Source organism: Pelophylax lessonae (genome assembly GCF_965119305.1).
Source record: "Pelophylax lessonae genome assembly, chromosome: 3".
In the NCBI taxonomy this organism is placed as follows: domain Eukaryota; kingdom Metazoa; phylum Chordata; class Amphibia; order Anura; family Ranidae; genus Pelophylax; species Pelophylax lessonae.
Genome location: NC_138770.1, coordinates 450,325,290 through 450,351,224, shown reverse-complemented (window position 1 = coordinate 450,351,224; position 25,935 = coordinate 450,325,290). Strand labels below are relative to the sequence as shown.

The window sequence follows — 25,935 nt, the reverse complement described above, 5'->3', positions numbered from 1 at the left end:
GACAACGTACCGTCCTTAATTCACTCACTGGAGCGCGATCGCAAGATGCGTGAGTACAAGCGCACGCTGGTAGACCCCATGCTGCTGGCATTCCCATCTGACAGCGGGGCCGCAGTGGAAGCACAAGGCAGAGGAGGAGGAGGAGGAGGAGGTCGCCAACGCAACCAGGGCACCGCCAGCACCTCAGAAGGCAGGGTTAGCATGGCCGAAATGTGGAAACGCTTTGTCAGCACGCCACAACAAACAACAGCACCAGCAGCTCAGATGGAACGTCTTAGCAGGAGGCAGCATTTTACCAACATGGTGGAGCAGTATGTGTGCACACGCCTACATGTAGTGAATGACGGGTCTGCCCCCTTCAACTTCTGGGTCTCCAAATTGGGCACATGGCCTGAGCTTGCCCTTTACGCCTTGGAGGTGCTGGCGTGCCCTGCAGCCAGTGTATTATCTGAACGGGTATTTAGCACGGCTGGGGGCGTTATAACAGATAAGCGCAGCCGCCTGTCCAGAGACAATGTGGACAAGCTCACGTTCATTAAAATGAACCAGGCATGGATCCCACGGGACTTTTCCGTACCTTGTGCAGAATAGCAATGGATACCGACCTTACCCACCCATTGTTCCATTTTTGCTCTTTCTCACTCTTTTGGGGTGTACCCTCATTTAAAATTTGTGAAAAGAAGCAGTGTTGGCTACCTCGTCCTCCTCCTCAGGGCCAGATTAACGTAGGGGCTATTGGAGCTGCAGCTCCAGGCCCCTACCTTTTTATATAGGCCCCGGGTTGGCCATATTCACTGTTACCGCTCTTCTGTCACTTGTAAACACAGAAGTCTGGCTTCTATGCTCGCTTCCCCAGGCAGCAACCTCAGAACCTCCCCACACAGCGCGAAGGCCGGACAAGGAGGGACAGTTGCCGATGCATGGATGTGTTTATGGGCTTCAGAGACAGCATCCCATGTTGAATTAGGCATGCATGGCTGCACCCTTCCTCCTCTGGGTGCATGCCAAGGCACGGCCCTTAAGGCCCTTCAAAATCCTCAGCACCAAGCCCATGATGCTCTTAATCCGGCCCTGGTCCTCCTCCACCGCCGCTTCCACCTACACCGCCCATAGGTGTGCACCCCAAAGTTGAAATACACATGCATGTGTTTGCCTACAGGTACATGGCCCCGATACATTACTCTCCCTGTTGGCAAAGAGAAATAGAGCAGAGCAGGTCCGAGGGAGATCTTTCTTATCTCCTCACTGGCAAACAGAGCGATAATGCTAATGTGCCCTAGGTGATTAGGGTGTGCCCAGGCACATCCGGCACACCCTGTGCGCACGCCTATGACACCGCCACATCCACCACTACCTCAACCTCCCTCCTACTCCATATGGGCCTCGTCCTTCAGAGATGAAGAAGAACATTGTTTAATTTTTCTGTTTTTTTCTGTTGTTTTAAGTTATTTCCCTATCCACATTTGTTTGCAGAGCACTTGCCATGCTCTTAATTACGTTTTGCTGCCATTTGCAGCACTCTAGCCCTTTCCTTTGGTGTTTTAGAGCCATTTTAGTGCCTTAAAGTTCGGGTCCCCATTGACTTTAATGGGGTTCGGTGTCCGGGAAAAGTTCGGTAAAAGTCCGGGACACGGACCCGGACTTTTTTTTAAAGTTCGGCCGAACCCGTCGAACACGGACATCTAGGTGTCCGCTCAACCCTACTCCTGATAGCATAACCCCCCTTCCCTCTTCCCTGGCAAGGTTAACTTGGCAATCTAGACTCCCACAATGCCTTCTCACTGCAGAAATCTACATTGTGTAGAATCTGACGCCTATTACCTAGGTAGATAACATCACTGTTGCCACCCACCCTCCTGCCACGTGACAGTGTTCAGGCCTGGAGATTAGCCTGAACACTGTCACACAGACAAAGTCACATGTTCCCCCATACTCAGAAGCCCTGACCTGTTAAGGCAAAAGGGTAAGGGCTCAAATAGAAAGGCACTCAAAGTGCAAATTGGTAATTGTACCATAGTTGCCAACATTTGAAAACAATTAGAAGGGAAACCTTGGAGAGATATAGAAGAAAATGTAGGCGTGTGTAATGGCCCCCATCCCCGCTGGTTGCTGGTGGGTGTGGCTAAAGAGTGGGCATGGTCAATAAAGTGGGTGTCAGTTCATGGTAATAGGCACTTACCCCTTTGTTTTGATATATTTTAGACAAAATAGATGGTCAGTGTTAATAATTATTAACCATGCTGGTTGGTCAGTGGAAATATTAATTGACCCGTCCCCATCCATTGCTGGTCTGCAAAAGTGATAATTAATTCCCCCACCCATTTATTGATAGTCAGTGGTAGTGATATTCAATAATTTCCCCTCCTATCAGTGGTTAGTGGTGGTGATAACTAAACCACCCCCCACCCCTTTCATTAGTGGTAAGTGGCAATATTAATTGACCCTCCCCCATCTATTGGTGGTCTGCAAAAGTGATATTTAATCCCCCACCCCTTTTATTAGTAGTCAGTGATATTCAATTCTCTCCACACTTTCCATTGGTGGTTAGTGGTTTTCCTTACCTAATCACATGTTCTTGCACCACTGCTTCTCCCCTTAGCATGGCAAGCTAAATGGACTATAGTTTTGACATAACTCTTTTGCCACTTTGCACTAACTGATAACGCATCATTGCCTGCATTTAACCACTTTTCCACCGGAGGATTTTGCTGTCTTACGTCCAGGTCACTTTTTGTGATTCGGCGCTGTGCGACTTTAACTGACAATTGCGCGGTCGTGCAATGCTGTACCCAAACGAAATTTACGTCCTTTTTTTCCTACAAACAGAGCTTTCTTTTGGGGGCATTTGATCACCGGTGCGATTTTTACTTTTTGCGCTATAAACAAAAAAAGACCGTTTATTTTGAAAAAATAATAATATTTTTAACATTTTTTTATATGAAATTCCCCCCCAAAAAAATGTAAAAATCTAAATTTTTTTAAATTTTTGGCCAATTTGTTTTCTGCTACCTATGTTTGGTAAAAAAAAAAAATCACAATAAGCGTATTTTGATTGGTTTGCGCAAAAGTTATTGCGTTTACTAAGGGAAAGATTTGTCATTTTTGGTGTTTTTTTTTTTTTAACGAGTAATGGCGGAGATCTGCGATTTTTTTTGCGGGACTGCGACATTGCGGCGGACAGATCGGACCCTTGACTGACATTTTTGATACTTTTGGGGTAACCAGTGACATTACTGCAGTAATCAGTGCTATATATATGCACTGTTACTGTAAAAATGACACTGGCAGTGAAGGGGTTAATTTTATTGGAGAGGGAGGGGTTAATGTATGCCTGGTGCTTACTGACCTGTGGGGGGGGGGGGAGGTGACTGAGTGAGTCAGGGACAGATCAGATGTTCAGCTATGCTGAACACTGCGATCTGTCATTCCCTGTCACTTTGGAGATCCGCCTGCTCTGTTTACACAGGCGGGCGGATCTCCAAACTAGATTCCCCGACGATCGGGGAAGAGCAGCGGCGATCGCCACCGCTCCTCCCCTGGCCCAACTCCTGCTGTGAATGAAAACAGCGGGAGCGCGCCTCCAGCGGCGCGTGAGCGCCACCTACAGGGGGAGGAGTCCAGCGAAGTAGGTCTACGTCGCTGGATGGAATCGTGACACTTTGCCGCAGTATGGTCAACGTGACCGGTCGGCAAGTGGTTAAAGCAAAATGAAAAGTTATATACTGTACTTACATCCTCTCTAACAATCTAGGTCCCTCACCAGCACTGGCATCTTCTCCCCAGGTGCCAGTCTTCTGTCATCTCCACTGGCCTGCGCAGGATGAAGTAATTCCTGTGTCTTAGGATGACGTTGCTCCTGAACCGGTCATCTTGGCACACAGGGACCGTGCTGGCAACGTAAACTGAGCTGCACATGCACAGCTTAGTTTACATGGCACGGGAAACTGAGCAGACAGGTAGGTGTATATTATCGCAGAAGAGATTCTGTGATATTAGCCTGTCTGCGTACAGTCTGTTATAAAATGAGTTTAGTTCCTCTCAAGAATAGCTAGGACAGGTACCTTGAAGGATCCAGCAGTTATCGCTTTCCCACAGCCACTGGCAAAAACTGACACATGAGCTTGCACTCACACGGTGATCTTTACTGAGACTTGCAGGACAAACTTAGGTGCAGCATTTTTGTGGTTGCAGTACAAAGATAAGAATTATAACAGTTAAACAGTTTAAAATTACAATAACAAATACAGTGTTCACTTCACTGCGATGTGGTGGCTGACCTCTGAGCACTTTTGCTGGAAACTATATGTTCACTTCAGAAGGTATTGGATATGGTTTCACTCCACTTTTTTACTTGACATTCGAAATAAGATTTTTTTTTCTTCTATCATGGAGGACTGATTTTATTGTTTGATGACTATTCTGCTTAATTTTGTTTTGTTTATGTTAAACTGATTCATTTATTTTTTTTTTTCTTTGGCGCTACACATTTTTATACATTGTTTAAAAGTACAGACAAAGAAAATATCTCACAGGATACTGGGGTGGATTCACCAAGGTATAATACATGCAATATTAGTGTCATGACCTATTTGCATAAATTGTTGAAAGTGATAATTTAGAAGCCGATTCATGAATGAAGAAAAATATCAAATGCGAGATAAATAACCGAAAAATTTAATTACATCCAGCCAGCAGTACCAGTCAGCAGTACCCACCAGCAGTACCAGCCTGCAGTAAAGCATAATTGCAACTATCCAGGCATGTGAAGTGTTTCTGACTCCTACCACCATGACCACTTCAAATCACTGAAGTAGTCATGGTGGTTAGAGTTTTCCTTTAATATCTCCCAGAAGAAGTAAACCTCTGTATACTGATTCCATTTCATTTGCTCATCCTCTAGTTGTGTTAAATTGGTGGGGGAGGGGGGGGAACGCGGAGTGCCATCCCCCTGAAATGAGTTTGCCACCTCCCTGAAATGAGTTTTTGCAGGTTGGGATGTCTGAAAAAGTAACCTATTCTGTATTTTTTAGTGAATTGGCGATTTTTCAGGTAAAAACATGCTGTATGGTCAGTCATACTGTATGTGCACAATTAGAACATATGTTCTGGACGGACAGTCATATGGATACGATTTGATCACACATTTTGTAACATATTAACAAATGTTCTTTATTATATTAATGTAATGGTCAATGTATAAGCAGTCCTCATTGTAAGATGTGAATTATTTATATTACTAATGGACTTTTTTTTGGTGCAGTCAATCTTTTGAGAGATTTGTGTATTAACAAAGATATACATATTTGTATATAATGTTGTTGTTGTGAATAAAATTTCATACCCATTTATCCCCGCAGGTTAGTAGTTACTCTGTCAGGTTTTTATTGTTGTCTATGTCATCCCTTGCTGACCATTCCCACCTTGACAGAAAGTGCTTGGAAATTCAAAATTTTACATTTGTAGCAAGTAAATAGAAATCTAATTTAAAAACCTGTGATAACGGTTTGAGAGGCTCCCCTTATACTTGGGAGAGATTTTAAATCTGTCTGGCAGACAGGAAATAAGGGCAGTTTCTTTCTAGGTAAAGGACACAGGCAGCAATAGAAAGCAATAAAAACTATTCCCCAATCCCCACTCTATTCAAAACGGAAAAAAAATAAAAAATAAATAACAAAACAGAATAGTCTAGAGTTAGACTTTAAAGCCCAACTCAAACTGCTTTTAAACTTACTTATGCAGTGGGCCCCCCACTCTGCATGGGTTAATTGCAAATTTTATCAGGGGAAATGGAATAAGTGCTGCAGGCTTCGTTCTCTTCATGTGAGCGGTTCCCGGAAGCTCCTTAACTTCACTGCCTGGCAGGGACAGGTGCTAGACTATTTTGCGCCCTAGGCAAGACCAGATACTTGCACCCCCCCCCCCCACCAAAAAAAATATATATATATATTAATTTATATTATTATTATTATATTAAAAGACTGCTGCTTTTGTATATATTATATTTAATGCTGATTTATTTTTGGGGATTTAAAATATTGGGGATCACACAAGACTGCTGCTTTTGTATATTTTATGTGTTATATTTACTGCTGATATTATATCAGCAGTAAATATAATATATACAAGAGCAGCAGTCTTGTGGGATCCCCAATAATGTATATCAGCAGTAATCATAACATATACAAAAGCAGCGGTCTTGTGTGATCCCCAATATTATATATCAGTGATATATAATATTGGGGATCACTCATAACTGCTGATTTTGTATATATTATATTATCACTGATTTATTATAATAGGGAATCACACAAGACCGCTGCCTATATGTACTGCTGATATAATATAAATGATATGATATAAAATTATATCATATTATATTATATAATCACACACTGGTCTGTCTGTCCCCATCTCTTCTCTCATCTTACCTTCTCTTCTCCACACCGTATGGCACAGCCAGGGACTGCGGGCTCCTCTGCTCTGTTGTGGGTGGGACTGGAGGAGGGAGTGATGTTACGTTGAGGCGCACAACACTCTACACCTAATTGACTGCAATCAACTGCCACGGCACCTGTCCCGACACACTGCTGACTGCCAGGCTGCAGCCTAATCGTATTCGCGATCCTGATTGGCGGGTTCTGGCGGTGGCAAAAATTACATCAATCAATCCAATTAGCGCACACAGGCAGCTGAGATAACCGTGTCTGTGTGAGGCCTGCACTTGCACAGTGAGTGACAGACCGTCAGCACTATGCCAGTGGAGCCGCAAAGTCTTGCATTGTGGCACTGACTGTAGCTGCCGCCGGGCCTGGCGAACAACATAACTGATGCATCCATCTGAGCCAGCCTGCACCCTCCATCGTCTAGGCAGCAGTGCACCCTAGGCGGCTGCCTAGTTTGCCTAGCTGGAGCACCTGCCCTGCTTCCTGGCCAGTCACAGCTCAGATATTATAATGCACACTACAGGATCAGAAGACCTGCATTGTCTGGGAAGATGGTGAGCGCCCACCTTCAGACAAGTCAGATAGGAGAGTGCCTGCTGTGAGGGAGTGAGAAAAAAGTAAAGCTGGCCACAGATGGAGAACTTTTCTTCCTGCAACAAGAAAATCACTCAATTCCCCCATCAACACAGTCAGTTCTCGATGACAGAATTCCTCCTGCGGAGCTATTGTGTTCTCCTGCCGGGAGAACACAGTAATTACTGCTTTTGGCTATATTCATAAGCGTGCGCACAGGGTGTGCCGGATGTGCCTGGGCACACCCTAATCACCCCATGCGGTGTTGATTCCCCATTTTCTGTCTCCTTCTCCCTCCCTCTCTCTTCTCAGGAGCGAGGAAGAGGCTGGTAAGTATTTTATTAACTGGCCTTCCTTTTCTGAATGAACACAGTGATCTGTACCGATCGCTTCTGTCTTCATTCTTAACTGAAGCATAGTAAAATACAGTATGATTACCACAGGCTGTCAAGAAAGAGACTGGGGAATTTCTGTCCTCTGGTTTCTTTCTCTGTCTCAAAAGTGAGACATCAGGGGCCTGTTTAGGCCCTTGATATTTCACCAAAGCCCCATGATGGGGCTCCTAAAACAAATGTTAAAAAATGTATAAAAAAATAATTGTTAGGCCTGCCAGAGACCTCTACCGCTCTTCTGGTTTCCTGACCAGTAGTCTTGTTATCCCAGTATCAGGTGGAGGAGCAGATAGAGTACTGCAGCCGAAATATCAGGACCACAAATAAAAGTGCAACCAGCAAACTTAGGGAACAACAAATAAGAAAAGACTCACGGTTTGGATTGGGTCGGGAGCCAGACCCCCAAGAGAGTGAAGTCCAGAAGAGAAGTCAGGAACAAGCCAAGTTCGTTAGCCAGAGCTGGTACAGCCCAAAGGGGTAATCCGAAGAGAGGTCAAGAGCGAGCGGAGATCAATAGCCAGAGCCGGTATAGTCCAAAAGGGGTAATCCAAAGAGAGGTCCAGGTAAGCCAAGGTCAGCAATGAGCGCAACCCATACACAGTAGACAACAGGAAGTAAAACGTATACTCAGGCACTAGCAGGAAGTAGAAGAGGGTATATATAAGTCAGGGGATGAGGTAACTGGCTACAGCTGGCCACTGGGTGGAGCAAGAGTCTCATACCAAAAGGTAGGAGATGGTGAGAAACAAGCCCAGAATAGGAATCACCCAGTGGCTCAGCCGGCAGGAAAACGATCCAGAACACAGCAGACCACAAGATCAATTCCCAGCCCAAAGCGTTACAATAATATTGTAAAAAAAATAAATAAAAAGAAACAAACTACTGACTCCGTCCACTGCTCTGCTGATATACAGTACACGCATGTGTGTATGTGCTCTGGGGTGCACACCCTAATGCAATTGGCTGCGCCAGTGGCTATAATAGCCGCAAGAAATAATCGGATGTGAAATCCAAAAGGCTAGTTGTTTCTAAGTTGATAAATTTATCAACTTGGGTGCATTCAGCCTGCCCATACATGATTTGAATCTAGACTACTTCCTGCTGAACCCAGATGAGATTTGAACCGTCTATGGCCGGCTTTATTATTTGTACTTGTTCATTCTTCCTCCTAGCCAAAAAAGCATATAACTCAGGGAAGGGAGAAACGCAATGCTTGGGTACATTTAAAAGAGACTGGAGTTAGGCTTTGAAGAAGAACCACATACTATACATGTTCATGTTGATGGGTTTAGCAGTTGGACTAGTTTGCATATTGGCAAACTTCCCATGTTAAAAAAAGAAAGTGAATTTGGAGGATGGAGGTGAATGAATAAAATTAAGTGAATAGAAATGTTCCTATCACTTCTCCTGTACATGTCCATGTAATTACTTTTAACTGCCACTGTGTGGCATTTTGCTACTACTAAAAATTATTTATTTTTATATAATTTTTGAACATGTTGGCAGAAAGCTTGGGTTCCTTAGTCTTCATGTACACTACAGCTCCTAAACTTAAGTTTAGCAGCTTTTTATGTTTTTTTTGCCAAAGCTTCTAAACTCAACTCCATAAAAGCCTATGTGTCAATGTACACATAGGCTTTTACCAGAGTTTAGGAGCTGCTGTGATTGGGGGAGCTTTAACCCCCATCAATAGGGATGGGCCAAACACCCCCCTGTTCGGCTCGCACCGGAACATCTTGAACAGGGAAAAAGTTCTAGTGAACTCTATTAAAGTCTATGGGACATGAACATGAAAAAGCAAAAGTCCTAATTTTAAAGGCTTATATGCAAGTTATTGCCATAAAAAGTGTATGAGGGACCTTAGTACTGCCCTGGAAAACATGTATCAATGCAAACATTTCTTATTTTTATTTTTTTAATGATCGTTTTTTAAAGGAGCAGTGATTTTAATGATGCTTAAAGTGAAACAATAAAAATGAAAAATTCCTTTAAATACAGTGCCTGGGGGGTCCCCTTAGTCTGCCTGTAAAGTGGTGCATCTGTGCGATGTATGGAGCCTGCTGCAGCAATATTGACATTTCTAAAGGAAAAAATGTCATTTAAACTTGCTCGTGGCTGTAATGTATTGTCGGCTCCCGACAATACAGATAAAAAAAAAAATGGAAAAAAGGCGTAGGGTCCCCCCATTCCATACCAGGCCCTTTGGGTCTGAAATGGATTTTAAGAGGAACATCACGCCAAAATTAGAAAGAAAAAAAACAGCGTGGCCCCCCAAAATCCACACCAGACCCTTATTCAAGAATGCAGCCTGACAGGTCAGGAAAGGGGAGGGGACGAGTGAGCGCCCCCTCCTGAACCATACCAGCCAACATGCCCTCAACGCGAGCAGGGTGCTCTGGGGAAGAGGGCTCTGCCCCCCCACCCCAGAGCATCCTGTCCCCATGTTTATGAGGACAGGGGCCTCTTCCCAACAACCCTGGGCTGTGGTTTTCTGGGTCTGCGGGTGGGGGGCTTATCTGAATCTGGAAGCCCCATTTAACAAGGGGGCCCCATATAACGTCCCCCTCCTATGTAAATGGATATTCAAAAAGTCTATTCAAAAATAAAAATAAAAAATAGTGTCCCCCGATGTAAATCCATCATCAATCACGATCCAAAAAACAGATCAGTGCATGCTGGTTTGGTGATGTCACAAGAGGCGGGGCTGACAGGTAACATCACTGGTGTGGCCCCACCCATTCCCTATATAAGAACTGTCAAACAGTAAATAGGCAGTCCACAAGAAGGGTTCACCAAGAACTGAGCTTTTTTTTTTTTTTTTGGGTCGGCGGGTGGTGTGATTGATTTACATCAGGAGACACAATTTTTTGATTTTTAAATAAAGGACTTGTCAAAAACAGGGCCTGGTATGGATTTTGGAGGGGGGGCACTCTTTTGCTGGGCGCATTAACGGGTCCTGTAGGTAAAAATTTAGAAAAAAATTTGAAATTACATGCACCTGTCAAACAGGTGCAGAAAAACTGGCCTTGGGTGTTGGTGGTGCCTGAACACCGTATCCCCTCACAGTTACTCATGCTGGGTGCAGGAATAGGCCCTGTTGTTAAAAATTAGAAAAAAAAATTAAATTAAATGCATCTGTCATACAGGTGCAGAAAAATTGAGGTGTTGGTAGTGCCTTAACACTTTAACACCTCATAGTTTCTCTCTTGCTGGGCACAGGAACAGGCCCTGCTGTTAAAAATTAGGACAAAAAATTGAAATAGATGCACCTGTTAAACAGGTGCAGAAAAAATGGGGCTTGGTTGTTGCTGGTGCCTGAACACTGTAACCCCCTCACAGTTACTCTTGCTGGGCACAGGAATAGGCCCTGGGGTTAAAAATTAGAAAAACATTTTTAAATGTTTTAAAAAGAAAATTTGGGCCTTGTGTGTTGGTGGTGCCCTAAACCAAAGAACGTTGTTGGAAGCTAGCATAATCAAGATTCAGGAATAGGATAGGCAGCATAGGCATAGTCTTCAAGGGATCTTAGATCCCTAGCAAACTCAATTAGTTACATCAGCATCAGGAGCTTGAGAGCTGCTGCTGATCCAGGACTGATTAATTTTGATAAATGTCAGCTGGTCAATGGAGTCTGTGGACAGACGCACACTTTTACCTGTCACTAAACCTCCAGCAGCACTGAATATCCATTCAGAAAACACGCTGGAAGCAGAACAGGCCAGTAGCTCGATTGTATATTGAGCAAGTTCTGGCCAGTGGTCCATCCTCAAAACCCGGTAACCTAGTGGATGCTCAGTTGGAAATGTCACCAAGTCTGCTCTAGCCCCTAGATAATCCTGCACCATGCAGACGCTGCCAATGGTTGCTTAAACCTAACAACCCTGGGCGCTGAGGACTAAAGAATTGTTTAAAGGCATCGGTCAGCCGGCCACCTTCTTCACCGCTCCTCCTTTGACCGAATGAAGCCTCAGGTGTTACAAAAATTTTTCTTCAAGGCGTCCTCAAGATGTTTCATCCTCTGCTCCCTCAGCGAAGGCATGATGAGCTCTGCAACTTTACCCTTGAAACTTAGATCAAGAAGGGTTGCCAACCAGTAATGATCCCTGTTATTAAAACCACAAATCCTCGGGTCCTTTCACAGGCTTTGCAGAATCAGGGAGCTCATGCTGCGTAAGTTTGAGGAGGCATGAGATTCTGAGTCCTCTGTGTCACTAAGGATGACATTGTCAGGAGCAATTTCTCTCCAGCCACGTACAACTCCTGGGGTTTTTGGGGAATGAAAACCATCCCTTGAAGACTGCTGTATGTTATCCTCTATATTCATGCTGCCACAATACTCCTCTTCCTCCAGGAATGGTATGTGCATAAAGGGGGCTTTTTGAGGAAAGGAAGTCCTCCTCTTCCTCCCGTTGTTCTGCCTTAAGTGCCCTGTCCATGATTCCACCAAGGCATGTGCTCCAGCAGGAAGACTAGAGGGATAGTGTCACTGATGCATACATCGTCACGGCTCACTATCCTTCTGGCCTCCTCACATGGTGACAGGACAGTGAATGCATTCTTTATCAGCAGCCACTGGCATGGCGAAAAGAAGCCAAGCTCCTCTGAGCCTGTCCTTATGCCATACTCACATAGGTACTCGCTGATGGCCCTCTGCTGTGTGTGCAGCCACTGCAGCATTGCCAATGTTGAGTTGAGCACTGGCACTGTATGACCACCAGAAATGGCCACAGACTTTTCTGGCCTGCCTCAGAAGATCTTGTAAGCCCCAATACCTATTCAATAAATGCTGCACCACCAGATTCAGGACATGTGTCAAGTGTCCCTGTCGGAGGGCAAAGACAAGGTTGGTGCCATTGTTGTATACAACCATTCCTGGCTTAAGCTGCCGTGGCATCAACCACCTCTGAGCCTGCCCCTGCAGACCTGACAGAATCTATGGTCCGGTGTGGCTCCTGTCCACTAGACAGACCAACTGAAGCACTGCATGGCATCTTTTAGCCTGATTGCTTGCATAGCCCTTGAATGCTTTGGGAGCACTTATGGTTCAGAGGAAAATTTAGCAGAAGAGGCCATAGAGGAAGTAGAAGAGGAGGAGGTGGAGCAGACAGATGTGGCAGAATCAGTACCAGTTTTTTGAAGGCATGGTGGCGGAACAAGCTCTAGTACTGAACCTTGTCCTGCATCCTTCCCAGCTGACAGCAGAGTTACCCAGTGTGCCATGAAGGAAATGTAATGTCCCTGACCATGCCTGCTTGACCATGAGTCAGCAGTAATGTGAATTTGGCTGCTGACTGCTCTGTCCAACAAGACCAAAACATTGCCTTCCACATGATGATACAGAGCTGGAATGGCCTTACGTGAAAATACATTTATTTTTGGAACCTGCCACTGTGGTACATCCCATTCTGCAAATTCATGATAGGGGGCAGAGTCTAACAGATAAAAAGGAAGCAGTTGTAGTGCTAGCAATTTGGCCAAGCTAGCAGTTAGGCGCTGAGCATGTGCATGGCTGGGACAGTATTTTTTTATGGTTCAGCAACTGGGGTAGCAAAATTTGCCTGGTGAAATTAACAGGTTGTGTACTTCTAGCAGATTGGGTGCAAGTACCTGTAGCACCCATTGTTATATCATCATCCCTCTCAGTGCAGGTTTTTGAGAAGACTTGAGGTATAGTAGGGGTGGAGATCCCAGATGAGGAGCAAAGAGAAGTCTGCATTTTTTGGGATGTGGGTCTTTCAGTTGCTGTTGCCAAAGGACTGCATGGCAGGTTGTCATATGTCTTGTTAAGCATGTGGTGCGCATGCTGGTGTTCTGGCCACGCTTGATCCAATTCAGACAGAGATTGCAAACAGCCATGCTGTGGTCTGCTGCACATGTGTTGAAAAAAGCCCAAACCAATGAATTTTTGAATTGACAGCGCCCTGCACCTCTGGAGCTCTGTGGTGTGATGCAATAGGGTGGCTGCCCTTAAGCCAGCCCCAGGAGGACATCCTGCCTTGTTGGAGTTGTTCCTCCTCCTCACTTTCCTCCTCTGTTCTCTCAGGCACCCAAGTACAGTCAGGACCTCATCATCCCCTCCTTCCTCATCACTGGAGAAAACTTGACTGCTATTTTCTTGTCCCTCTCATGTTAAGCCCTTCCTCAACCTGGGAACCAACATCAGAGCATTGAAATTGTTGTGCATCCTCCAGCAGCATGTAACTGACACTATGATTGAATATTTCAAGTGACTCCTCCATGCATGATGGTGGGGCTATTGAAGTAGTAGCTGTGGACAAGGAGCCTGTGGAATAGGCCGCTTTGGCAGCTGTGGTGGAAGGCAAACTAGTATGAGCCTGGATGACACAGGATGAGGAGGATGAGGACGGCTTAGTTATTCACTCCACCAACTGTTCTGCATGTTGTGGCTCAATAAAACAGCCAGCACTGAAAAAAGGACAAGCGTGCCCACCTGCAGAGGATGCACCATGACCACCACTTTTCACTGTGGACACAGGGACTGCTTGCCCTCTTTTAGTGGCCTGTGAGCATCTGCCTCTCCTTGTTGGCCTTTCGGACATGATGGGGATTTTTTGTGGGGATTTTTATAACTTTTTTATTAAAGCGTGTGGGATGGAAATATGGGGCTTGGGTGCAATACTATTGTGCTTGGTGCATTATAATCTGTTTTATTATTGTTTTTTTATTTTTGGGGGGGATTTTTATAACTTTTCATTTATAGAGTATGGAAAGGGAATATGGTGCTTGGGTGCAATACTTTTGTGCTTTGTGCACTATAACCTGTTTTAATATAGATTTTTTTTTTTTAATAAAGAAAAAAATAAAGCCAAATTAAAAAGCACCGCTGATGCAGAAGGAATAGCACCTGCGATGCAGAAGGGGGACAGCAATTATACCCTAAATAATATTATTATATTATCACCTAATATAGTGTAGGGCGTGGTCTTAGCCCCTGAGCCATGATTGGCCAAAGGCACCCTGCCTTTGTCCAGTCATGGCTCTGAGAGCACATTATGCTGTGATTGGCTAAAGCATGCAGGTCAGGTGCATGCTTTGGCCAATCACCAGCACTTAATGCACTGCAATCACTGGTCATGTGATCACTTGGTTCTCGGTTTCAGAGCCAGCAAAGGACAGCTGCAGAATCAGATCAATGAGTGAGCTGAGAATATATGTTTATTTTCCAAACCCGCACTTCTCCTTTAAAGCCCAACTTCAGGCAGAACAAAAACTCTGCCTTGCAGTGGGACTAAATGCTAATCGAGTGAAAAGCACTTTTACTTACTCATTCCTTAACTTCTCCAGCAGACAATGCTTTTCTTTCACTCCCCTACACTCAGTGGACTATTTCTCAGCATCCTTATGTACAATTTATGTCCAATGTGATCTGTATTAATCTTGATGACAACAGAATATCTGCGATCGCTGGACGGAGTGATTATGGTTATGGTCTCATAACCTGCAGGGAGCCCATGGAATTGAAAGATAAAGTAAATGAGCTTTTTGCAGTCCCTTAGACCTAAATTACCATTTAACCATTGCAATACAAGGGCAGCCTCACTGCAAGGGAGCATGTTTGTTTTCCCCAGAGATCAGCTTAAGCCCTGGTTCACACTGATGCGATATGAGAAACACAGCGATTCCTGCCACATATATGCAGCCATTCAGAGTTCTAGCCAACCTGACTGCTGTCCCAGTGACCTGGGAAACAAAAGAGGAACCATGTTCCTCCTGACTTCCTCTGCACTGCCACTGTGGTCCAGCGCCACCTGCAGTGGAGGAAATAGACTGCATCTGCCTACAAGCTTAACACCCAAATAATATGAAAATGCACTCCTGCACTGAGCCCTGTCCAGTGAGATTGCCCTTACTGACAAAGGAGACACCTTTATTAGACAGTTTATTGGCAGTTGGCAGGGAGAATCAGAGACCAGAAACAGACTAAATCAGAGAGGTGTACAGGCAGCAACAGGACAAGAGTGGGGAAGAGCTGGAGCATCTTTACTTTTCTTTTTATCATTGGTTGTGCACATTTGTGCTATGCATTGTAAATAACTTAGCTTATAATCACTGATTTATCAATATAATTACTCGCTATTGCTTTCAGTGTGCATCTGTTATTGTTTAAAGCCAAAAGCATCTAGATAATGCAGATTACATGATAGGTGTGCTTTAAAGGGTTTCAAAACCCAAGAACAAAAATTTAAATATTGCACCTTACCAATCATTATATGTGGTGGCAGCATGCATTTTATTTCATTTTTTTTATCAGTATTAGCTGGTGATCCTTCCAGTAACATATTTCCTGTGCCAGGGTGACAACCCGAACCATGCTGTAGCTATGGTGGAACAGTGTAGTCACCTTAGAATAGGAGGTAGTGTTAGAACTTCTGAAAACCTGCCCTTCTTATCTCCATAACATGGGTGTGGGGGCATGTTCTATAGTACACAGAGGAGAACTGAGAAGGGCTAATAATCCTGCTTGAGATAAGATTGCAGAGTGCAGAAGACAGCAATGCATTACTGGCAGATCAGCAATTGTTTGTTGGCCTTCTCAAACAGAACTCATTCATTGGCATATTTAAAAGGTCGAAAGAGAGCAAAAAGAAAAGTTAATTGTTAGGAATTACGCATACACTTTAAGTACTGCATCTTTTTGCTCACTGATTTCCTATTTAATTACATTATTTACATAGTTAGTTAGGTTGAAAAAAGGCACAAGTCCATCTAGCACAACGAATAAAAAAAAAAAAAAAAAAAAACATACAATCCCATATGCCTACTCCCATTGCATAATCCTATACCCACATTATTTATTGCATATAGATTCTATAAAGAAAAAATCTGAACTAATTTGTTGTTCTTAAATTATTTGTCTACAGCTCCATAAGGCTTTGGCTCAGAGGAGATGTTCAGCACCTTCCCTTGTGTTTCCTAAATCTCTCAGCAAACCATGGTCTACAGGAAGGTATGTAAGTACAGTCCTTAAGCAATCATTTATCAATTTTAATCTTCACACAGAAAGGACCAAACCTGCACATACAGCCTGCTACATAAAATAAAACTCCTGGCACAATATGGCATACAATAAAGTAACTGCAAGCTTCATATTTTAGTTTGACATCTATTTCTTCAGCAATTATCCGAGTCTCCTCCAAACTATCTTCAAAAGTTCCACATACAGGAACATTTTTCTGTGGAGATGGATCAACTCTGCCTGTTGTTTATGTGTTGGATCACCAGTCACCTTGGCACCCACCTGTAATTCTAAGCAGACAGCCACCCCAGCATTGCTTGCAGTGGAATTTTATGTAGGATGGGCTTACTCTCTCCCCAGCTCTACACTGTACTGTGTGGCATCCCACAGCACTGATTAGCACTGCATTAGTGGAGTGACTTGCCGTCCACCCTGCTTTGCCTTTTTCAGCTCTTCTCTACTCCATTCAACAAAGACATTGGATTTTTCTGCTCCTTTAATTCATTTCCACATCACTCAATTCAGCTGATAGGTGTAGAAAACCTAATTCTAAACTGTTTCTAACATTGTCCCACCCTTATGCACCTTTTCCTTGCAAGTTAGAAATTGATCTGAGCACCTGTCATTTTTGCTTTATTGGATTGGTGAAAATACACACTGGGGCTGTTCAGCTGCCATGAGTGGATCTGTCATCTAGTTAGAGATGTGTCTTTAAAACTGAACTCTATGTAAACTTTTTTGTGTTAGATTGAGTGCTGGGGAATTTTTGTACATGAGTGGTAAGATACGTAGGACACGCTGTAGATCTGTGAAAGTGCATTTACTCTTGCACCTCCTACACTGTTTACGTGTTAAATTTATTTGATAGCCAATCAAGTATAAGTATACAAATTACGTGTGTTTGTGGCAGGGGGAAAGTAGAAAATAAAGTCAGTGCAAATATATCATACTCTTTTGTTAAATGCTAAAAGGATATACCTTGGTGACATCTGAAACAATAAAAAAAAAAGTGCATCCCACCCAAAAACTATCCACCTACCTAAAGGCAAAGGACCAAGTAATTGCAGGTTACACGTTTCCATACAAGCAATACATATTTATATAGATAAGAACCACAGGGTAACGTTCAATATGGTAATTGTTCCTTTCCTTACTGAAAGTTAAAGGTATGTAACGAGTCAGCAGACAGAGTAGAAAAAATGTTTTAAATCAAATACAACTTAGGTTTTTTTTGTAATAAAGATTTAATGACTTGGTAAACAGGCTAATGTACAAGTTAGATTGCCCATGTGGCCTCCAAGATAAAGTAATTAACACTCTGCTGAGAGATGACAACTATTATTCCTGCCAGGATGAACTCACATACTTATATAAATAGGAACACAGACCTAAAAGTATAGTACAAAAGGAGGTTGGATACAACTTTATCAATTATTTAACCAAATACAATATCCTTGCTTTTAGTAAACCAAACCTTGTGATTAAACCTAGCTGATTAGAAACCAGTTACAAAACTAGAAGCAAGGCATTTTGATGGGCACACAATTTAACATTATTTAACATCCTAACAGGGGAGCAAACGTCACATCACATAGCTGTGACATTGATGGAGATATGACAGGAAAGCAAAAATATTTCCTAAAGGCAAGCAATCTTTATGAGTAGGAAAACTACAAGATTTGATGGCAGCAAAAAAGACTAACATGGAGCTCCATTAAAGGTCAAACCAAATTCTGCTTTAAAAAGAGAGGTTCAAAAAGGCTGATAGATCACAGGAATGCACTATAGAAAAGGTTGTCTCAAAATGTGCAAATTCAGTATCTATCAGGAATAATACCTATATCACAAAATACTTCAATAATCATCTGAAGATAAAAAATTGTCCTTTTTTTTCGTTTGGCAATACCTTCACACCATGACTTACCATGAGCATTAAAGGTAAACAATGCCATGGAAGCTGGGCATATGGATCCAAACAGGTTTCATTTGAGAAGGAGGGTGCAAACACACCTGCCATAGAGAAGGCTAGAGTACGTTAGCCTAATTTGTTTTTGTTTTTGCTATACCAATAATATAAGTTGAATTCCATTTACCTCACGTCCCCAAAAAGAGATGGTGGGAGAAAACTCTGCACACACAGTATCTCACAAAAGTGAGTACACCCCTCAAATTTTTGTAAATATTTTATTATATCTTTTTATGTGACAACACTGAAGAAATGACACTTTGCAACAATGTAAAGAAAGTGAGTGTACAGATTGTATAACAGTGTAAATTTGCTGTATCAACACACAGCCATTAATGTCTAAACGGCTGGCAACAAAAGTGAGTACACTCCTAAGTGGAAATGTCCAAACTGAGCCCGAAGTGTCAATATTGTGCGGCCATCATTATTTTCCAGCACTGCCTTAACCCTCTTGGGCATAGAGTTCACTAGATCTTCACAGGTTGCCACTGGAGCCTTTTCCACTCCTCCATGATGACATCACGAAGCTGGTGGATGTTAGAGACCCTGCGCTCCTCCACCTTCCATTTGAGGATGCCCCACAGATAGTCAATAAGGTTTAGGTCTGGAAACATGCTTGGCCAGTCCATCATCTTTACCCTCAGCTTCTCTAGCAAGGAATACTGCCCTGCGGCCCAATCTCCGAAGGGAGGGGATCATGCTCTGCTTCAGTATGTCACAGTACATGTAGGCATTCATGGTTCCCTCAATAAACTGTAGCTCCCCAGTGCCGGCAGCACTTATGCAGCCCCAGTCCAAGACACTCCCACCGCTATGCATGACTGTAGGCAAAACACACTTGTCTTTGTGCTCCTCACCTGGTTGCCACAACACACGCTTGATGCCATCTGAACCAAATAAGGTTATCTTGGTCTCATCAGACCACAGGACATGGTTCCAGTAATCCATGTCCTTAGGCTGTTTGTCTTCAGCAAACTGTTTGTGTGCTTTCTTGTGCATCTTCTTTAGAAGAGGCTTCCTTCAGGGATGTCAGCCATTCAGATCAAGTTGAAGCAGTGTGCGGTGTATGGTCTGAGCACTGACATGCTGACCCCCCACCCCTTCAACCTCTGCAGCAATGCTGGCAGCACTCATATGTCTATTTCCCAAAGAAAACCTCTGGATATGACGCTGAGCATGTGTACTCAACTTCTTTGGTCGACCATGGCGAGGCCTGTTCTGAGTGGAACCTGTCCTGTTAAACCGCTGTATGGTCTTGGCCACTGTGCTGCAGCTCAGTTTCATGGTCTTGGCAAACTTCTCATAGCCTAGGCCATCTTTATGTAGAGCAACAATTCTTTTTTTCAGATTCTCTCAGTAAGTTCTTTGCCATGAAGTGCCATGTTGAACTTCCAGTGACCAGTATGACAGAGTGCGAGCGATAACACCAAATTTAACACACCTGCTCCCCATTCACGCCTGACAACCTTGTAACACTAACGAGTCACATGACACCGGGGAGGGAAAATGGCTAATTGGGCCCAATTTGGACATTTTCACTTAGGGGTGTACTCATTTTTGTTGCTAGCGGTTTAGACATTAATGGCTGTTTGTTGAGTTATTTTGAGGGGACAGCAAATTTACACTGTTATACAAGCTGTACACTTACTACTTTACATTTTAGCAAAGTGTCATTTCTTCAGTGTTGTCACATAAAAAAAGCTATAATAAAATATTTGTAAAAATGTAAGGGGTGTACTCACTTTTGTGAGATACTGTAGACATGGTTTATATACACATGAGGCCAAGCAGAGAGTACTTCTGTTGTCGTGTGACTGAGGCAACTGTGTCAAACTCTGTACCCAGGATAAAGAACTTGGTGACTGGATCCTCTGTCTTGAGAGTTGACAGTAGAATGTTGTCAGGTTCGGCATATTTTGGCAATGATTACTACCATTAGGACCAAGGTAAGATGGAACAATTGCTAGTTTTGTACCTAAAAGCATTATTGAATCCATAGGTGTGTGCAGGGGGTGTGCTGGTTGTGCCTGGGCACACCTTAATCACTGCATGTTGTGCTGATTCCCCCTATTGCCTGGACTTCCCCCCATGTTGCGTCCCCCCCATCCCACTTCAGTGCTGCTGGATTCCTTCCTCTCCTCTTCCCTTGGCTGGTGTGGGGGATGTTTCAGAATGGAGATAGGGGGAAGGGACTAGTCAGGTGCTAGGTAGAGAGTGTAGTTTTGGCTCTCTCTGCTTACCAGAAGAGCAGCAGGCAAAATCTTTATGCACTCTGCATAAAGATTTTTTTACAGGATTTGTAGTTAGGTCTACTCAGTGTGCCCAGTGTGTGATTCATCTGGTCTCAGGGAGTGTCCCCAGCTGATCCAATGAGGAGGCACGTTGGATGCTGGAGGAAACCTGATTAATGACACACAGGCTTTTGGTAATGTCCCAGGAGTTGGCACAGAGAGTGATGCATTATGGGACAGGGTATAAAAAGCCACGGCACATGAGGTAGAGGTCTTTGGCGGGAAGCAGAGTCCCAGAAGGAGGGTGGCGGCTGTCTCCTCTTCTGCAGCAATTGGTGGTGGTCACAGGTGGTTGGCCTGGTGTACCGGTGGCGTGGGGCTGAACCCAGAGGTCCAGGAGAGCTGGCTACAGGAGTTGGGGCATTGGAGAATCTGGAAAAACAGTGTCCTGAGTACAGAGGAACTTGCCCAGGGGTCTGCCCAGGAAGGGGACCACTCCAGAGTGTAGAGTCAGTGGACGGGTGTCAGCTAGCCCAGAGAGAAAGGGAGTACTAGGGGAGTACCCTGAAGAGAAATACTATAGGAACACTTATCTCATCTTCATTCAAGTGGCAGGATGAAGTAGCAGCCTTGCCACATTCTCAAATTAGAAGTCCTCAGCATTGTGAATAGTTAACAGTTGGAGTATCCCACTCATCCCTTTTCCCATCCCAATTTAAATAAAACCACAAAACCAACAACCCCTGGACTGATCTTTGACTGAGCCAAGAACTTAGAAACATAGAATGTGTCGGCAGATAAGAACCATTTGGCCCATCTAGTCTGCCCAATATATCTGAATCCTATGAATAGTCCCTGGCCCTATCTTATATGAAGGATAGCCTTATGCCTATCCCATGCATGCTTAAACTCCTTCACTGTATTTGCAGCTACCACTTCTGCAGGAAGGTTATTCCATGCATCCACTACTCTCTCAGTAAAGTAATACTTCCTCAGATTACTTTTAAAACTTTGCCCCTCTAATTTAAAACTGTGTCCTCTTGTGGTAGTTTTTCTTCTTTTAAATATGCTCTCCTCCTTTACCGAGTTGATTCCCCTTATGTATTTAAAAGTTTCTATCATATCCCCTCTGTCTCTTCTTTCTTCCAAGCTATACATGTTAAGGTCCTTTAACCTTTCCTGGTAAGTTTTTTCCTGCAATCCATGTACTAGTTTAGTAGCTCTTCTCTGAACTCTCTCTAGAGTATCTATATCCTTCTGGAGATATGGCCTCCAGTACTGCGCACAATACTCCAAGTGAGGTCTCACCAGTGTTCTGTACAGCGGCATAAGCACTTCTCTCTTTCTACTGCTTATACCTCTCCCTATACATCCAAGCATTCTGCTGGCATTTCGTGCTGCTCTATTACATTGTCCTCCCACCTTTAAGTCTTCTGAAATAATTACTCCTAAATCCCTTTCCTCAGATACTGAGGTCAGGACTGTGTCAAATATTCTATATTCTGCCCTTGGGTTTTTACGCCCCAGGTGCATTATATTGCACTTATCCACATTAAATTTCAGTTGCCAGAGTTCTGACCATTCTTCTAGTTTTCCTAAATCCTTTTCCATTTGGCGTTTCCCTCCAGGAACATCAACCCTGTTACATATCTTTGTGTCATCAGCAAAAAGACAAACCTTACTTTCGAGGCCTTTTGCAATATCACTTATGAAGATATTAAACAAAATTGGTCCCAGTACAGATCCCTGAGGTACCCCACTGGTAACATGACCTTGTTCTGAATGTTCTCCATTGACTACAACCCTCTGTTGTCTGTCACTCAGCCACTGCCTAATCCACTCAATAATATGGGAGTCCATGCTCAATGACTGTAGTTTATTGATAAGTCTTCTATGTGGGACAGTGTCAAAAGCCTTACTAAAATCTAGATATGCAATGTCTACTGCACCTCCACCGTCTATTTTTTTAGTCACCCAGTCAAAAAAATCTATAAGATTTGTTTGACATGATCTCCCTGAAGTAAACCCATGTTGTTTTTCATCTTGCAATCCATGGGATTTAAGATGTTCCACAATTCTATCCTTTAACCGCTTCCATACAGAGCAGTTAGACACCCTTCCTGCCCAGACCAATTTTCAGCTTTCAGCACTCTCACACTTTGAATGACAATTGCTCAGTCATGCTACACTATAACCAAACAAAATTTTTATCATTTTTTTCACACAAATAGAGCTTTCTTTTGGTGGTATTTGATCACAACTGGGGTTTTTTTTTTTCGTGATATATGCAAAAAAAGAGCAAAAATTTTGAAAAAAAAACACTTTTTTTTAGTTTCAATTATGAAATTTTGCAAAAAATAAATTTTTCTTCATACATTTGGGCCAAAATGTATACTGCTACATGTCTCTGGTAAAATTAACCCAAATTAGTGTATATTATTTAGTCTGTGTGAAAGTTATTGAGTCTAGAAGCTATGGTACCAATTACTGAAAATTGATCACACCAGATGTACTGACTGCCTATCTCCTTTCTTGAGGCCCTGAAATGTCAGGACAGTACAAATACCGACCAAATGACCCCTTTTTGTAAAGTAGACAGTCCAAGGTATTTAGTAAGAGGCATGGTGAGTTTTTTGAAGTTGTAATTTTTTCCCACAATTCTTGGGAAAATGAAGAAAAAATTTTTTTTTTCTTTTTTTTCCCACAAAGTTGTCAATTTATAAGCTATTTCTAACACATAGCATGTACACAGCAAAAATTACACCCAAAAATACATTCTGCTACTCCTTCCGAGTATGGCGATACCACATGTGTGAGACTTTTACACAGCCTGGCCACAAAAAGAGACTCTACGTCCAAGAAGCACATTCAGGCGTTCTAGGAGCATAAATACACATAAAACTTTTTTACTACCTATCACACTTTTCAAGGCCCTAGAGCACCAATACAATGGAAAAGTCCACAAAATGACCCCATTTTGGAAAGCAAACACTCCAACGTATATTCTATGAGGCATTATGGGTCGTTTGAACATATCATTTTTTTCCACAGGTTTTTGGAAAATGTGGGAAAAAAATGAAAACTTTTTTTTTTTTACACAAAGTTGTCAATTTATAGGATATTCCTAACACATAGCATGTACACAGCAAAAATGACACCCCAAAATACATTCTGCCACTCCTCCTGAGTATGGCAATATCACATGTGTGAGACTTTTTCACAGCCTAGCCATATAGAGGGGCCGAACATCCAAGGAGCATCATCATGCATCCTAGCCACTTGCCTAGGCCTATTTTTGACATTTGGTGTTTACAAGCTAAAATCAGTTGTTTTGCTAGAAAACTGCTTAGAACCCCCAAACATTATATATTTTTTTTTAGCAGAGACCCTAGAGAATAAAATGGAGATTATTGCACTATTTTTTATCACACCGTATTTGCGTAGCGGTCTTCCAAACGCAGTTTTTTTGGAAAAAATTCACTTTTTTTAATTAAAAAATAAGAAACCAGTAAAGTTAGCCCAATTTTTTTCCATAATGTGAAATATAATGTTACGCCGAGTAAATAGATACCCAACATGTCATGTTTCAAAATTGCGCACGCTCACGGAATGGTGACAAACTTTGGTACTTAAAAATCCCCATAGGCGACAATTTAAAAATTTCTACAGGTTGCCATCTTTGAGTTACAGAGGAGGTCTAGGGCTCAAATTATTCCCCTTGCTCTAACGATCGCGGCGATACCTCACATGTGTGGTTTGAACACCGTTTACATATGTGGGCGGGGTTTCTGTATGCATTCGCTTCTGCGCGCGAGCTAACGGGGACAGGGCGCTTTAATTTTTTTTTTTTTTTTTTTTTTACTATTTATTTTATTTATTATTTTTTATTTTTACACCGTTTAAAAAAAAAGAAAAAAAATTGATCATTTTTATTTCTATTAAAAGAAATGTAAATATTCCTCGTAATAGAAATAGGCACGACAGGACCTCTTTTTTGTGAGATCTGGGGTCAAAAAGTCCTCAGATCTCACAAGTACACTAAAAGATAGGAAAAAAAAAAAAAAATAATAATTATAATATAAAATGAAAAAAAAAAAAAAAAGGACCTTTAAACTGGTTGCTAGGCAACAACATTTTCCGTAGCTCCGGTCCTCCAAGACCATAGAGTCAAGTGAGGGCAAGCTTGCCCTCACTCGACATCCTGTCTGTGAGGATTCGGGACCGGATCGTTTTCCCCGCTGCCGGCGGGTCCGGTAAGCGGGGAAAAGGACCGGAACGCGTCGGGAGGGGGGAGGCGCCTCTTCCGCCATCCCGGAAGGGTGATCCCACGGCGAATCCGCCGCTGGGACCACCCTTATTGGAAAGCCAACCGTCCACCGTTTAAAAAAATACCAGGGTTATGGCAGCTATCTGCTACCATAACACCGGTATTTAGGTTTAAACGGACGACGTATATAAACCTTTTTGGACTTGGACATGGTGGCTGTATGAAGGGTGACAGGTACTCGGGTACTTTGCTGGGCAGGTGACAGGTACTCTGGTACTGATGAGCAGGTGACAGGTACTCGGGTACTCTGATGGGCAGGTGACAGGCAGGTGATAGGTACTGATGAGTAGTACTCACTGACTGATAGGTGATAGGTGATACTGTACTGATGGGTACTGATGATCAGTACTGATACGTGATAGGTACTGATGAGTACTGATGAGTAGTGATGGGTACTGATGAGCAGGCGGCAAGTACTTGGGTACTTCAGGCGTCAGGTACCCTGATGAGCAGGTGGAAGGTACTCGGGTACTCTGATGGGTAGGTGACAGGTACTCAGGTACTCTGATGACGGGTACTCCGTTGACAGGTACTCAAAGTACCCGAGTACCTGTCATCAGAGTACCCGAGTACCCGTCATCAGAGTACCCGAGTACCTGTCATCAGAGTACCCGAGTACCCGTCATCAGAGTACCCGAGTACCTGTCATCAGAGTACCCGAGTACCTGTCATCAGAGTACCCGAGTACCCGTCATCAGAGTACCCGAGTACCCGTCATCAGAGTACTCGAGTACCTGTCATCAGAGTACCCGAGTACCCGTCAGAGTACCCGAGTACCTGTCATCAGAGTATCCGTCATCAGAGTACCCGAGTACCCGTCATCAGAGTACCCGAGTACCTGTCATCAGAGTACCCGAGTACCCGTCATCAGAGTACCCGAGTACCCGTCATCAGAGTACCCGAGTACCCGTCATCAGAGTACCCGAGTACCCGTCAGAGTACCCGAGTACCTGTCATCAGAGTATCCATCATCAGAGTACCCGAGTACCTGTCATCAGAGTACCCGAATACCTGTCACCAGCCCAT

At 43.4% G+C, this 25,935-nt stretch overlaps 1 protein-coding gene across 1 annotated transcript in view; it reads left to right on the top strand.

Moving 5' to 3' along the window:
- Positions 1–25,935, top strand: part of TAGAP (T cell activation RhoGTPase activating protein) — a 211,710-nt gene that overhangs the window by 93,052 nt on the left and 92,723 nt on the right. Inside the window, exon 2 of the mRNA XM_082251412.1 lies at positions 16,291–16,376. Coding sequence (XP_082107538.1) covers positions 16,291–16,376 — 86 coding nt within the window. The remainder of the gene's footprint in view (positions 1–16,290; positions 16,377–25,935) is intronic.